We start from the raw sequence: 16,745 nt of genomic DNA on the forward strand, positions 1-16,745 counted from the left end.
GTCAAGTAAGGTGGGAACTGAGAACTGACCTGGATTGGCAAGATGAAACCTTTTTGTGACTTTCATAAGAATAGTTTTGTAGAACAATGAAAACCTAATAGGAGTGGGTTAAAGAGAGGATTGGGGAGAAATAGAGAAAGGGAGTATAGACAATTTTCTGGAGGAGTTTATTTTTTTAGATTTAAAAATTTTTTTTTGTTTTTACTTTTATTTGCATTTATTTTATGTAGAATTTACTCCCGGGCCGTAGTTTTTATTTCCTCAGTTTCTTCTGGGAAATGCTTTTTTTTCTGTGAAACCTTTTCTGGTTTAGGAACTATTTGCTCTTTTTCAGTAAGGATTATCTCAGTGTGAGAGAGCTCACATATGGGTTAATCTGACCGTGAGCCCTGTAAGTTCTACACCACATCTTGGTGGCTTTGTTCACCTGGATTTGTTCAATGGCTAGAGGATCTACATCTAAACCCTTAAGTTCACTATTACTCTCCACATTTTTAAGCCGGTGCAGTAAAAATTCCACATTCTTTTTGGGCCACCAACGCTGTGTCCATCCCCACTGTTTGGCCTGGACATACCTACCAACTCCACCAGTATAGTGATGGAATGGCACCCATTGCTTCTGCAAAGTGACATCTTTGAGATACTCGGCTTTTTGGATATGCATACCCTTCATGGCCTGGGCAGTTTCACGTGTATTCTTAAAGTGGACACGAAGATTTGTACTTTTTGATTTGCATGATTGTGTAGGGTTTTCTGGATCGAGTGAATAGTGAACCGTTGTCAGAGATCACCTTAGGCCGCTATGGGAAGAGCTGGTTCTTTTTTTTTTTTTTTTTTTTTTTTTTAAAGAAGAGTGGTAAAACAGGAAAGGGGCTGAAAGGGAAGTAAAATCCTTCCTTAGTTTATTCCTTTTTTTTTTTAATGGCAGTTATTATAGCATGCTTGTGTACTGATGGTAATGCTCTAGGAGACATGAAAAAAAATGATAATGTAGGACAGAGGAAGAATAATTCAAGGAGCCACATTCTTGCATAGCCATCAAGGAAAGGAACCTGGGCACAAATGATGGGGTTAGCCCATTCTTTAAGAGCAAGAACACTTTATCCATTGTAACTGAGAAAAGGCAGAATTAAGTGGAGACAGATACAGGGAAGCATTTAGGTTTGGTGGTGGGAAGTTGAAGTTCTCTCATTGCTTTTATTTTCTCAGTGCAGAAAGAGGCAAGGCCTTTTGCTGGGAGTGCAGAATGGTGTTGGAGTTTGAGGAGAGAAGAGGACAAGTGAAATAATAGTTACCATGGAGAGGGAGAGAGGAAAACTAGCATCAGCAAAATAGATTGCTGGCCTGTGCTGAAAGCTCATTTAGTATTACGGCAATTTAAGGGGAGGTTGTCAGGACAGTTGTTTTTCTCCAGACACCTTTAATTGCTTGTTTAGATTTACGGGTTAGTCTGAGAGTTGGTTTTAACCTGGGTGAGGATCTGGTTAGCACTGTGAAAGAGCAAGAGGAGAGAGCTGAGAGAACGTTATTGTGGGTGAACATAGTTCAGGCTGTGTGAGGAATGAACTTTCCCTTTATTTATATATCACTAGCTGGTTCCTTTTAAGATTTCAGTAAGATTTTCATAGTTTTCTTTAAATCTCAAATAAAATTAATTTCATACTTTTTGGATCATGATTATGATTGAAATCATTTTCTCATATTGTTCCACTAATATCAAATCAAAAGTTGCTTTTGTAGATTTGTTTTATGTAGTACAATTTTGTTTAATTTATTCATTCCTTTTAAGAAACTTAAGTCGAGGGGCGCCTGGGTGGCGCAGTCGGTTAAGCGTCCGACTTCAGCCAGGTCACGATCTCACGGTCTGTGAGTTCGAGCCCCGCGTCGGGCTCTGGGCTGATGGCTCAGAGCCTGGAGCCTGTTTCCGATTCTGTGTCTCCCTCTCTCTCTGCCCCTCCCCCGTTCATGCTCTGTCTCTCTCTGTCCCAAAAATAAATAAAAATGTGGAAAAAAAAAAAAAAGAAACTTAAGTTGAAACTCCTAGATTTTCTAGGTATGCTGTCATGTTATCTGCAAAAATCAGTATTTTGATTTTGTCTTGCCATATGTGTTCCAGAAGAATGTAAAAAAAAAAAAAACATAAAAATTTTAAGGAAGAATATTTAAAACATCTGTGGCCTCCATCTATGTTAAGAAATATCTTATTACCACCTTACATCCCACCCCTTTTTTTTCCCTCAAGCAGTATGGTCTAATTGAAGTTACTGCGAGGATGGAAATGTTCTGTATCTATACTCATATGGTAGCCACTAGCTACATGGAGCTGTTGAGCACTTGAAATGTGGCCAGAGCAAGTGAGGGACTGAATTTTAAATTTCATTTATTTATTTTCTCTCTGTGTTGTTTTTTATTTGAGAGAGACAGAATGGGGGAGAGGGATGAGGGGGAGCGAGAGAGGGAGGGAGTTGAGAGAGAGGGAGGGAGGGAGAGAGAGAGAGGGAGAGAGAGAGAGAGAGGAGAGAGAATCTTAAGCAGGCTCCATGTTCAGCAAGGAGTTTGACACAGGGCCCAATCATTGCATAACCCTGGGATCATGACCTGAGCTGAAATCAAGAGTCAGACCTCAATGGACTGAGCCACCCAGGTGCCGCTTAAATTTTGTTTAGTTTTAGGTTGCTATTTAATTGGCCATTGCAGCTCTACACATAACCTCCATTCTAAAATTTGTATTAAATCTTCTCTCTTTTGTAGACCTGACAGTACTTGTTTTGGAGTATGGAGCAGATTCAGGGAGCTATTGTAAAATAGTACAGTTGTCATATGGCCTTCACCTAGTTTCTCCTGGTGATAATATCTTACATAATTGTAGTACGTTGTCCAAACTAGGAAGGAGATATTGGTATACGATTATCACCTTAAGTGCAGACCTGACCTGAGTCAGCTTTCACTATTTTTTTTTTACATGAGGGAAGAGAGTATGTGAAACTTTATCACATGTATTGATTTGTACACCCAACACCACAATCTATGGATACAATACACAATATGTGGACACAATCTATTATATCTATAATCTATTGTATACAATCTATTGTATCCATAGATACATGTATACAGTCTAGGATACAAAACTATTCCATCACCACAAGGAAATTCCCTCAAAACATAAATATAAATTATTTACCATACTTAGTAATAGTATCCTTAGTATAGGACCATCACAATGCATTACAACGGGAATGATGTATAGTCTCTGTTGCACTACTAGTGAGTTGTTTATATGGTTGCTTTTGAGACCCTCTACTATTTAACTCTACTATTTAACTTTGAGATGTATTAGTCACATTAAATAGGGATGTGTGAGGCACATAGAAGTCCTGAGCTGCGTACATTTACAGTATTCTGTTCCATATAGCTTCAGAGTTGAACTTTTGTTTACTTAATAATTTGAATCGTCATGTTCATTATTGTTTCTTCCTGATTTGAAGTATGCCTTAATTTCCTCACTCCATCTGGGTCGCATGTTGATCCTTTGTATCTCAACTTTTGCAATGGCTTGTTTTCTTTTCCTGTTTCCTTTCTGCTATTCAGTTGAAACTTCTAGAGCCTAGGGTTATAGTGACCTACTTAACAAAATTTTTAAGAGTCCATTTCTCTGTTAGCACCCACAATTTCAGCTATTTTCTTACTTCCATTGGGGGCTATATTACATAGTTCTCCATGCTTTCCACCTACTCTCTGATCTCTTGCCTTTGGTTAGCAGTAGGTCTGGGCTCATTTCTCCAGTTCTTCCCTTCTCCTTCTAGATTTATTCTCCCCGGAGCTCATTTTGTCTCTGACGTTCATTCCCTCCTTCACATTCACATTGCTCTGTGCTTGTAGTACTCTTGTGGTTTCTTTGTTTGGATTATTAAAAGGGTTTCCTTGTTGGTCTCCCCACCTCCTCCTTCCAGTCTGTTCTTTTTATCTCCAGCAGAGTATACATCCCAAGAACTTTCCTGATCACATCCCATCCCTACTTAAAATTTTTTATGAATTCCATTTGCCTGCATGTTATAAACCAAAAACCTTAATATGGCATTCAAGGCCATCCTTAACCTGATTCCAACCTATATTCCATTATTTTCTCTCACCATTTGCTCCAGCCATATCAGACACTTTGCCTGACACACACAGTACTTTGCTCCCATTTTGCATTGTTCACAGTGTTCTTTTTACTTAAAATGCTTTTCCTTCTTCCTGTTGTAAGGTGTTCAGATTTTCAACGTCCAACTTTTTCTTTTTCATTTTCACTTTCATCCAAATATCTAGGTATTTATATGCTCTTAGGTTGTTAACCACTCTCACTTTTTTCTTTAAAGATGTAAATAATGCCCGCTTTGGCAGCACATATACTATAACTGGAGCGATACAGAGAAGATTAGCATGGCCCCTGTGCAAGGATAACATGTAAATTCATGAAGCTTTCCATATTTTTTTTAGAAAAAGGATGTTTTTAAATATGATTTTTAAGAGATAATGTATTTATATGGTGCAAAAATAAGGTAAAAATTCATCAAAGTTAACCCCCCCGCCTTTTTAAATGTTTTGTTATTTATCGTTGAGAGTGAGAGAAAGCACAAGCAGGGGAGGGGCAGAGAGAGAGGAAGACACAGAATCTGAAGCAGGCTCCAGGCTCTGAGCTGTCAGCACAGAGCCTGATGCGGGGCTTGAACTCATGAACTGCGAGATCATGACCTGAGCCAAAGTCAGCCACTTAACCAATTGAACCACCCAAGCGCCCCAAAGTTAAACCCTTTTTTGAAAGACACTATTAAGCAAATGAGAAGACATGTCACAGAGTAGGAAAAAATATTTCAGAACACACATCTGACAAAGGACTTATATCCAGAATATATAAACAATTTTCACAACTCAATAATAAATGAATAAACCTGAGCAAAAGATTTGTATAGACCTTTCATCAAAGAAGAGACACTTACAGTAGCAAATGGTGAACATCTTTAGTTATCAGAGAAATGCACATTAAAACCACAGTAAGACATTACTACCCAGCAGTTAACCTAAAAAGATGATTCTAAATGCTTTTGAGGGACAGAAATCAGAGGTTGCCAGAGACTGGGAATGGAGGGGAAGGGACTGACTACAGCCTTTAAGGGAACTCTAGGGGTGATAGAAATACTCTATGCCTTGACTGCAGTGGTAGTTACATGCCTGTGTATCTTTAAAAACTCATAGAACTGTGTATATCTAAAGTTTGGATTTAACTGTGTAAATTATACCTTAATAAACCTGACTCGAAAAAAACTAAAAGATAAACCATGAAACAAATCTCCTACTTTACCTCTGCTCTCCCAAATGTACTCATTTTCTATACTGCCCTTATCCCTCTTTCCAACCAACAATATAGGTAGCTATATTGTTACTATTTCCTAAATGTATTCTTCCAGAATTTCTTTTTGCATATATAATAAATATGAATATATATTCTCATTTTTCTCTTTTTGAGTCAAAAGGTAATGTGATGTATATTTTACACTTGTCTTTTTTCCCCACAGTATATCTAGGAGATATTCCCATGTGAGGATATAGGACTTCTTCCTTCTTTTTTTGCAGCTGCAAAGTATATTCCATTTTAAATATGTACTGTAATTTATTTAATCAGTCCACTATTTATGTACATATGGGTTGCTTGCAGTCTTTTGCTATCACAAACATTAATGTAGTGAACGAATGTCTTACATCCATTATTTTTGTACATATGCAAGTATATCTATAAAATAAATTTCCAGAAGTGAAATGGCTTTGTCAAAGAGAATGCATGCATTTGTAATTTTGATAGATATTGCCAAATTGCCGTTAATTAGGGAAATTTGAAGAGATCATCTATTTTAAGTCCCCATTAAATGTTGCCTTATTCTTAAGACTTTCTTCTTCAGCGGGACTTTTCTTTCTTCCCTTTCTCCAAATGGAACTAATCCTTACCACTCTTAGGCTTTTTCATAGCTCGTTGTACTTTGCTAATGATGTTCATTATAATCTGCTTTAAATTAGAATTAGTTGTATATATGGCTGTTTTCCCCAGGTGGGTTGAGTTGTCTTTTCTGCTTTATATAAAAATTTGAATTTTTATTGACCTGGCATTATTTCTTTGATGAGTCACATCAAGATCTTTCTATACAACTGATCTGTCTTTAGCTCTCACTTTTTCATGGCAGAAGCAAGGTCAGGGGTGCTCTTAACTGGAAAGGATCCCCTGGGTTTGTCTTGGCTAGAATCTGTTAGGGGACATCTAGATGTCTGATTAACTGTGGACTGGACTGCAGAGTGTGGTAATAACTCTGGGGATTTTTATCCTGACAGTTACTGGAATTAAAATAACTGGGCAAAAGTACGTGCTACAAAAACATTTTTGTTAGTGAAGGCTCTTGTCAGGTAATGAATAAAAGTATAGCCAGTGAAATGTTATTTAGTGAAAAAGATTGATGGTAGGCTTTCATATATAATCCTACACATTCTTTGTTTAGAAAAGGAATCTCTGACCTCAGAGTTCTATCAAATTGAGAATATTAAATATTCCTGTCAGTCATGAATGTCTTAGGAAAATATTGAGATCTCCCGACTATGATTGTCAATGAATGGCAGCTAAGAAAAGAAAGGAGATCTAAATATATTGCAGGAACTTTTGATTACTGAAATTGTTATAAATACAGGGGCGCCTGGGTGGCTCAGTCGGTTAAGCGTCCGACTTCGGCTCAGGTCGTGATCTCACAGCTCGTGAGTTCGAGCCCCGCGTCGGGCTCTGTGCTGATAGCTCAGAGCCTGGAGCCTGCTTCGGATTCTGTGTCTCCCTCTCACTCTGACCCTCCCCTATTCATGCTCTGTCTCTCTCTGTCTCAAAAATAAATAAACGTTAAAAAAATTAAAAAAAAAATAAATACAAAGACTGGTTTTAAAATAGTTACAGCTTAAGAAAAAAACAAAAAGGAGTAATTAAAAAGAGAAGAGAGGGGGGCTTGGTCAAGAGAGTCAGCATGTGACTCTTGATCTTGACGTTGTGAGTTCAAGCTCCATGTTGGTTACAGAGTTTACTTAAAAATGAAATCAGGGACACCTGGGTGGCTCAGTCAAATTGAGCATCTGACTTCGGCTCAGGTCATGATCTCACTATTCATTCGAGCCCCATGTCAGGCTTTGGGCTCACAGCTCAGAGCCCAGAGCCTGCTTTGGATTCTGTGTCTCCCTCTCTCTCTGCCCCTCCCCTGCACGCACACTGTGTTTCTCTCTCAGAAATAAATAAACGTTAAAAAAAAAAAATGAAACTCTTAAAAAAGGGAAGACAGAATTTCATCAAAGAAGGAATATACAGAAAACTATTTGAACAGATTACAAAAATGAGTAAATGAAGGAAGAACATGTAGAATGATTATCTTTTAGCGTATGACCAGAATGATTCTGGTAACAAGATTTTAAAAATAACATTTATTGGGGCATCTGGGTGGCTCAGTCGGTTGAGTGTCTGACTTCGGCTCAGATCATGATCTCAGTTTGTGAGTTTGAGCCCCACATTGGGCTCTGTGCTGGCAGCATGGAGCCTGGAGCCTGCTTCAGATTCTGGGTGTGTGTCTCTCTCTCTGCCCTTACCCCACTCATGGTCTGTCTGTCTGTCTCTCTCTCAAAAATAAATAAACATTAAAAATAAATAAATAAGTAAATAAAAACAACATTTATTATAGTCTTTTTCTGGCTATAAAAGTAATACATCTCAATTGAGGATAATTTGAAGTTACTGGGAAAGAAAAGCCTACAAATGAAAATTATTGGCTGTGAACATTTTCAGGTTTGTCAAGTTTTCATATTGAGTTATGGTGCCATCCATGAGTCTTTAGGGTATTGATTTGACCCTTGTGAAGCAGTAGAGTGGAAAGAAACAATGTATGATTTCAAATCAAAAGATGTTGGTTGATGTCTGGTTTTATCACTTACTAATTCTGTGTCCTCACATAAGTTTAGTTAACCTCTCAGAGCCTGTTTCTATGTCTGTGAAATGAGCAAGACTAAGACCTTGCTATCACAGTTTATATTCCAGTGGAAGAAGACAGGCAGTGAACAAATAAGTAAAAATATAAATAAAATTAATTTTAGGTATTGAAAGGTATTATGTTAAAAAAATAAAACAGTAAAAAAGGGTAGAGTGGCATTGAAGGGGGGGGAGGGGTAGTATTTTAGATTAGGATAATTAAGGGGTACTTCTCTGAGGAGGTAACATTGCAGCAGAGAGCCTAATGTGAAGTAGAAGAGCTAACCATTGGAGGCATGTGAAGAGATGGCTTTCCAGCTGGAGTGAGTAGCAGAAGACGCTAGAAACACAGTTGGTTGTAGCATAAACCATAACTAAATCCATTTTGGAATGGGGCCAATGCCAAATCATGGAAATCTTGTAGGCTGAATAAGAGTTTGGACTTAGTATTCTAATTTGAGCTCTCTGAGAACTGAGATCATGTATTATTCATGTTTGGCTTTATTCCCAGTACCTAGCATGTAATAGTTACCCAATAACTTGATTTATGAATATATGAATTATATATTTAGAGAGGGATATAAGTTGCCATCATTTTTGAATTGAGTTTGAATGAAATAGCCAAGACATGAAGAGGTTGGCATCTTTACTTAGAGATTCCTTGTGGTCTTACTGTACTTAAATGTAACCAGCTTAGCATGATTCTGGATATGTGAAGGCATTTAGTGTTTTTCTTTTTTCTTTTTTCTTTTTTTTTAATTTTTTTTTTTCAACGTTTATTTATTTTTGGGACAGAGAGAGACAGAGCATGAACGGGGGAGGGGCAGAGAGAGAGGGAGACACAGAATCGGAAACAGGCTCCAGGCTCCGAGCCATCAGCCCAGAGCCCGACGCGGGGCTCGAACTCACGGACCGCGAGATCGTGACCTGGCTGAAGTCGGACGCTTAACCGACTGCGCCACCCAGGCGCCCCTTCTTTTTTATTTTTAAAAAATGTTTATTTATTTTGAGGAGAGGGGAAGAGAGAGAGAGAGAGAGCACAAGCAGGGAAAGGGCAGATAGACAGGGAGAGAGAAAATCCCAAGCAGGCTCTACACTGTCAGCATAGTCTGATTTGGGGCTTAATCTCATGAACCATGAGATTCTGACCTGTGCCAGAATCAAGAGCCAGACACTTAACCTACTGAGCCACCCAGGCGCCCCAAGTGTTTTCTAATGTACAGAATTTATTTATCATAAATGCTACTGTATTTTAAAATGTAGGTAGAAAAAAATTGGGCTCACTATCACTAAAATGTTAGTTTTTAACATGATTTAGAGATATTCTCTAATTTTCTGTAATTTCAAAATAAAAAATTAGAAATTTAAGTAGTATTTTATTGTGACAGTAATGCGCGTTTCTCCCATCTACTTCATGTGCTCAAGTGTGTGAGTCTTTTGTTATTTGAAGCTCATTTTATTATTCTTTACTTCATTTTGTTGTAGCCTCGAGCTGTGGCAGGCTTTCGAGGGACAGTTCGTTATGCGTCAATAAATGCTCACCGAAACAGGGTAGGTATATGAACTTAGAGTCATGTCTGCATAAGCATGCTGATGGCTTGAATCAGATTGACTTTTTTATATTAGAGTACACAAGTGTGGAAGGTACTTGGAAGCAAAGGGTAATGTGTTAGTAATACTAATGTATGGTGGTGTGTATAGTAGACAGTAGATGCTCGCAGCTACATAAAAATAAAATTGGATTTGTTGGAAAAGATAATAGCTGTGTGTGTGTGTGTGTGTGTGTGTGTGTGTGTGTGTGTGTGTGTGTGTGTAGGGAATCTTGTGTCCTTAATTAGGTATAAGTAAGTGTTAACAAGTTGAATATAGAATTTTGAAGAAATAAATTATCTGTGTTCTAATCTTATTTGGGAATATCATACTATCAATACCTAATGAAATATAGGAGTCAGCATTGTACCTGCAGTACGCATCTAATCTGTTATATCCCCTCTCCATTAAACCTTTTCTTTTCATGAAGATCTCTCAAACAGAGATAACTTTAAAATTTGCATCTTAGTAAATTATACCTTTTAGATTAAAATTTTAAAGTCTCTTTTTTACTTTGCTCCTTTTGTTCTTTTGATTTTTTTTTTCTTATTCTGAATCTTAATTATGAGTGGGAAAGGTGTTTATTTTATGGAATCAGAATCCTTGAACTTGTCTGGATGAAGCTGAGGCATTTAACAAGTGAATCCTTGATAAAAGAGAAATCTTTTGGGGCGCCTGGGTGGCTCAGTCGGTTAAGCGTCTGACTTCGACTCAGGTCATGATTTCACAGTTCATGAAGTCAGGCCCCATGTCGGGATCTATGCTGACAGCTCAGAGCCTGGAGCCTGTTTCAGATTCTGCGTCTCCCTCTCTCTCCGACCCTCCCCCGTTCATGCTCTGTCTCTCTCTATCTCACAAATAAATTAACATTTAAAAAAAATCTTTTCTTGACCTTTTATTACTTTATTCTTGTTCTGTGAAGCCAAAGTTGCCTTATTGAAAATTTGACTAATGCTAACTATAGAAAGAAGAGTATGCTGTGGTCTTATATGCTGTGCTCTAGTTAATTTAATTTGGTTTCTTATAATATGATTATAAACTGAAAATAGGAAAAGTATTTTTATCAGTGCATAATGTAGCACTCTGCCAAGTCTGTCAGCTCATTTGGTTTGATTCAGTGTTGTATTAATATGGCATCTAGTCAACTATCCTGCCTTGAAAAGATATATTCTTAAAATCCTTTAGAATTACTAGGCCTTCTAATTAATTCTGTGTAAAAATTTGGTCAACATTAGAATCTTTGAGATAAGACAGTCTTTCTGAGATAAGCATAAACATTTCCAGAGATCATTATAACTACATATGCATTTCCAAAGAAGCTAGTAGAAAGAGATTATATATTTTTACTTTTTTTAATTTGTACAAATTTCTTTTAAAAAGCTTTTCTAGTATAGAGTGCTCTAACAGTTAACTCTGTTAACCTGCATATTATTTGTTTTTCATCTGACCTTGGTAAAGGAATTTGATTATATATATCAGCAGTTCTTAACCTTCTTTTCTGCTCCCAAGACACCTGAGATGTAGAATCCTTTACAGGGCTTCACAGTGGTTGTTAGTTTATGTGGTGATGCAGGAGTGCAACTAGTGGAACTTTCAGAGGTGCTGGTCTAATTTTAAAAGACTGCTCAGATAATTCTAATATACTTCTTTCTTCCCTATTCTGTGATCTTGATAATTTCTAAGCATAATTCACTCCATTTCTTTTTTTTTTTTTTTTTTTTTGGTACCTTGATCTTAAACTTTTAACATGAATAATTCTCAGACAATATACAACTTTTCAAAATACATGAACTCTGTTCACTACATTGTTCTACATTTCAATCCATTAATATTTGTAGTATCTCAGTAATTTGAAGAAATTATTTTACTGTCTTCTGATTCTGTGGTTGCTATTGAGAAGATCTTTGTCCATTTAATTTTTGTTATTTTTTATTTAGCTTGTCATTTTTCTTTGACTATTTTGGATATCTTCTCTTTGTCTTTGCTGTTCTACAGATATGTTCTTTTGTGCCTGTATGTGGATTTCTTTATAATTGTTCTGTTTGCAGGGTGCCTGGGTATCTCAGTCAGTTGAGCATCTGACTTAAACTCAGATCATGATCTTGCAGTTCATGAGTTCAAGCCTCACATTGGGCTTGCTGCTCTCAGCGCAGAGCCTGCTTGGGATCCTCTGCCCCCCACCCCCACCTCTGCCCACCCCTGGCTTGCGCTCTCTCAAAAATAAACAAACATTAAAAATAATAATTATTCTGTTTGGGATTTGTAGTGCTTCCTAAATCTGAGCATTCATGTCTTTCATCAATTTTGGAAGAACCTCAGACATTTCTTCTTTAAATATTGCCTCTTTCTCTTTCTTTCTGTACCCTCTTTTTTCATATCTCAAATTGGTATATTTGTTAGATCTTCTTGTTTTGCCCTCCGTGTCTTTTAGGTTCACTCTCAGATTTAACTCTTTGTGCCTCTGGGTTGCATTTCTAAATACTTTCTTCAGATCTGTCTTCCAGTTCATTACTTTTTTTTCTGCCGATTTTGATTAGCTTTTTAATCTGTCCCTTGAGTTTTTAATTTCTAGATATTCTTTTTGGTCTTTTTTCAAATCTAATAGGTCTTTTTATTTTTTGGGGTAGGATATGGTTCCTTCCTGATGACATTTATTCCCTTTTTTTTTTAAAGCTTAAACATTCTAAAAATTCTTAAAAAAATTTTTTTTAATGTTTATTTATTTTTGAGAGACAGAGACAGAGCATGAGACAGACAGAGGGAGACACAGAATCCAAAGCAGGCACCAGATTCTGAGCTGTCAGCACAGAGCCCAACACATGGCTCAAACTCACAAACTATGAAATCATGACCTGAACTGAAATTGGACGCTTAACCAACTGAGCCACCCAGGCCCCCCTAAACATTCTTATTTCATATTCTGTATCCTATAATTCCATATCTGAAGTTATTGGATATCTAATTCTGCTCTGTAATTTATCTTGTCATTAGCTTATGATAGCCTGCTTTCTAATGTATTTTATACTTGTGAATAATGAGCTTATATTTTATGGGACTTTATGTATAGGACTTCTGTGAAGCCTGAATTTATGGGTTCTTTAATGTTGACAGGATTTTCATTTTCATCTGTCATTACTACAGGGTGGGATCACCCAGAAAACAGTTAATTTCTGGACTTGGTTTCCCAGACCACACATGTGGTATAAATTTAAACCCCAAATCTGAGTGAGGGGCAGGACTATGGTAACAAATTTTCAGGGTAGTTTTTTTAAACCACTAACTTTATCCCTTTGATAGTGGTTAAATTTTACAGAAAAAAAAAGTTATTGCTGTAAAATGCACATACCAAATATTGAACTAAAGATAGCCCTTTGAGGGTCTGAGCTATATGGTGAGAGCCTAGGGGAAAGTGTCTCAGTTATAGCTTCTGTCTTATGTAGTATCAATACTTTTATACCTGTTCCCTTCCTGATTGATAAAACCCTGGTTGATAAAACCTGTAACAGATGTTCCCAAAGGCAAAGTTTCAGCATCAGCTTGCTTCTCTTATTTCCAGCTTTCTTTTAATTTTAGCTCCTAGAATTTGCTTTAATTCTTTTTTTAATTATTATTATGGTAAAGAACATATCACATTAAATTTACCATGTTAACCATTTTTTTAACTTGAGTATAGGTGACACACAATGTTACATTAGTTTCAGGTGTACAATATAGTGATTCAACAACTCTGTGTTATGCTATGCTCACCAGTGTAGCATATTAACCATTTTTAAGGGATAATTCAGCAGTGTTAAGTATATTCACATTAGTGTGCAATAAAATTCTAGAACTTTTTCATTTTGCAACACTGAAACCCCATACCCACTAAATGCTAATTTGCCCTTCACCTTCCCTTCTTCATGAACTGATTTATTAATTAATGGGCTGTTAATTATATTTCCAGCATATCTAGGTTTTGGGGTGTTCTTTATACCAAAAAGTATTTCATTATATCTATTTCTGTTATGCAGATTGTTACATAGCTGTGTAGATATATTTACCAGAAGATTTTATGGGAAATAAATGCTAATTTGCCCTTTACCTTCCCTTCTTCATGAACTGATTTATTAATTAATGGGCTGTTAATTATATTTCCAGCATATCTAGGTTTTGGGGTGTTCTTTATACCAAAAAGTATTTCATTATATCTATTTCTGTTATGCAGATTGTTACATAGCTGTGTAGATATATTTACCAGAAGATTTTATGGGAAATACATTAAAATTTTTAAGCCTTATCATAAGATGAAACGCAGTGGTTAGGCCTTAGACAATGTAATATACTCACAAGGAGTGGTAATGTATTGTGACTGAATTCTCTTTGGCTTATGAAGGAAATGGGAAGACATGATGACCTTTGGTCCTTATTCTACATGTTGGTGGAGTTTGTGGTTGGTCAGCTGCCTTGGAGAAAAATAAAGGACAAGGTAATTTTGAAAATGGAAATGGAAATAACAGTTTTAGTAGGGGAAGGAATAAAAATTTCTCCTGAGTAGGCATAATTGATGAGAACATACTTACATATAAAAATTAAAATTAAGCTGATATTAAAGATCTAATGTTAGGATTTTTTTTTCTGTGTATATGGAGAATAGATACTCCTTTGAGTATCTATTAAATCATCACTTCTGATTTGATTTCTAGTTTTTCCTCTTTTCACTACTTCTCGCATATTCATTTTTATAAGTCAAGTAAGTTTTTAAATTTTAATTGTTACATTATATTGTTTGATTTGAAAACTGAACAAGTGTGTTGGTAAAGAAAAGTAGACTAGATTTAACTCTTTAACTCTAGATAACTCTTTTTTTGGGCGAACTGTCAATTCACTGATGCAGAACTCTGTTATCCTTTTGATTATCCTCCCCTCTCTCCCTTAAGGCATTGTGCATTAAGCTATTAGTAAGAGCTCAATTCTTGCTTTATACTTAATTACCCACTATCTCATTCCCTAGTACATACCCTTGAGACTATTACTGAGAGGCTGTTAATGTGTAGCTGCCAAGAGAAATTGACTTTAGTTCCTGTTCTCTTTACTTCCCAGGAGCAAGTAGGCTCTATTAAGGAGAGGTATGACCACAGGCTTATGTTGAAACATCTCCCTCCAGAATTCAGCATCTTTCTGGACCACATCTCTTCTTTGGATTATTTTACAAAACCAGACTACCAGGTAATCATCTTTGGGAGTTCTGTGGGCTAATCCTTCTCTCTCATTTAGTCTTTGTCTTCACTTACTGTAGCTTTGAGGGTATTGTATATGAGTATGGGAGGTCCTAGAATGATATTATTTTAATACATCCTGAGAAATGTGGTGACTGACTGATGAGGACTCTGTGTGTGTGTGTGTGTGTGTGTGTGTGTGTGTGTGTGTGTGTATGTGTGTGTGTGTGTTCCCATCTGGAAGAACATACTTCATTAGAGTTTTAGATTTGTGTATGGTTGAACAGATTTTACTGTTCCTGCTGTGATTCATCTGGTATATAGAACTGCTGATAGTTGAAATTATGTAAATCCTAAAACTAATTTGTTGACCAGAAGGAAATGTCCAGCTAGGTAATGTATCTGTTGAGGGCTTAGGGCTATAATATCGTATGTTAATATGCTGTGGAACAACAGTTGGTGAAGATTATTGGCTCCATTTTATCTGTGGTCAGTGAATCATTTCCTTAGGGTTTCCATTAATAAGGCCTTATAAGGATTGACTAAGTTTACCACAAATTGCACCCCTGGCCCCAACCAACTGTATTTCAGAAGATTCTTTTGCTCTCAGGGAGAACTTAATATAGCTTAATGCAAAATAATCACTACCACTGAAGACATAAATGAAGCCACCCATGGATTAAACCAGGCATGTGTCATTTCATTCCACTTTGCTTTATTGCACTTTGCAGATATTGCATTTTTTACAAATTGAAGGTTTGTGGCAACCTTGCATTGAGCAAGTCCATCAGCACCATTTTCCAACAGCATTTACTTATTTTGTGTCTCTGTGTCACATTTTGATAATTGTGAAACATTGCATACTTTTTCGTTATTGTTATATAGTGATCTGTAATCAGTGATCTTTGATGTTACAACTGTAATTGTCTTGGGGTACCATGAAACATACCCATGTAACATAGTAAACTTAATCCATAAATGTTATGTGTGTTCTGATTGCTCCACCGACCAGCCATTCCCTGTCTCTCCTTCTGCTTGAGCTCCCTATCCCCTGAGACACAACAATATTGAAATTAGGTCAGCTAGTAACCCTATGATGGCCTGTCAGTGTTCAGGTGAAAGGAAGAGTTGCACATCTCTCACTTTAAATCAGAAGCTGGAAATGACTCAGCTTAGTGGGGAAGGTATGTCAAAAGCCAAGATAGGCTGAAAGCCAGACCTTTTGTGCTGAACAGTTAGCCAAGTAGTGATTGCAAAGGAAAAGTTCTCGGAGGAAATTAGAAATGCTACTCCAGTGAACACATGACTGATTAGAAAGCAAAACAGCCTTATTACTGATAGGGAGAAAGATTTAGTGGTCTGAAAAGAAGATCAAGCCAGCCACAGCGTTCCCTTAAGCCAATGCCTAATCCAGAGCAAGGCCCTAACTTTTTTCAGTTCTGTGAAGGCTGAGAGAGGTGAGGAAGTTTCCAAAGAAGAGTTTGAAGCTAGCAGAGTTTGGTTCATGAGGCTTAAGGAAAGAAGCCCTCATCATGACATAAAAGTACAAGGTGAAGCAAGTGCTGATATAGAAGCTGCAGCAAGTTATCCAGAAGATCTAGCTTCTGAAGGTGGCTACTACACTAAACAACAGATTTTCAATGTAGAAGGAACAGCTTTCTATCGGAAGAAGAGCCATTTAGGGCTTTCATAGCTAGAGAAGAAAAGTCAATGCCTAGCTTCAGAGGTTCAAAGGGCAGGTTGACTCTCTTGTTGGAAGTTTTTGCAGGGGCGCCTAAGTAGCTCAGTCAGCTGAGCAAGCATCTGACTCCTGATTTTGGCTCAAGTCATGATCCCAAGGTTGTGGGATCAAGTCCCGTGTCAGGCTCCATGAAGCCTGCTTAAGATATTTTCTCTCTCTCTCTCTCTCTCTCTCTCTCTCTCTCTCTCTCTCTTCCCCC

General features: G+C 37.1%; 1 protein-coding gene and 1 non-coding gene across 7 annotated transcripts in view; both read left to right on the forward strand.

The window, feature by feature from the left end:
- TTBK2 (tau tubulin kinase 2) overlaps positions 1–16,745 on the forward strand; it is a 166,055-nt gene that overhangs the window by 95,536 nt on the left and 53,774 nt on the right. For all 6 annotated transcript variants that reach the window (XM_045448015.1, XM_045448014.1, XM_045448019.1 and 3 more), the window contains 3 exons: positions 9,506–9,571; positions 13,983–14,075; positions 14,690–14,815. In XM_045448015.1, the coding sequence (XP_045303971.1) occupies positions 9,506–9,571; positions 13,983–14,075; positions 14,690–14,815 (285 nt within the window). The remainder of the gene's footprint in view (positions 1–9,505; positions 9,572–13,982; positions 14,076–14,689; positions 14,816–16,745) is intronic.
- Positions 4,375–4,477, forward strand: LOC123584515. The gene has a single exon (XR_006705483.1). It is a non-coding gene; the product is annotated as a U6 spliceosomal RNA (small nuclear RNA).

The sequence above is a fragment of the Leopardus geoffroyi genome, chromosome B3 (assembly GCF_018350155.1).
Source record: "Leopardus geoffroyi isolate Oge1 chromosome B3, O.geoffroyi_Oge1_pat1.0, whole genome shotgun sequence".
Classification (NCBI taxonomy): Eukaryota; Metazoa; Chordata; class Mammalia; order Carnivora; family Felidae; genus Leopardus; species Leopardus geoffroyi.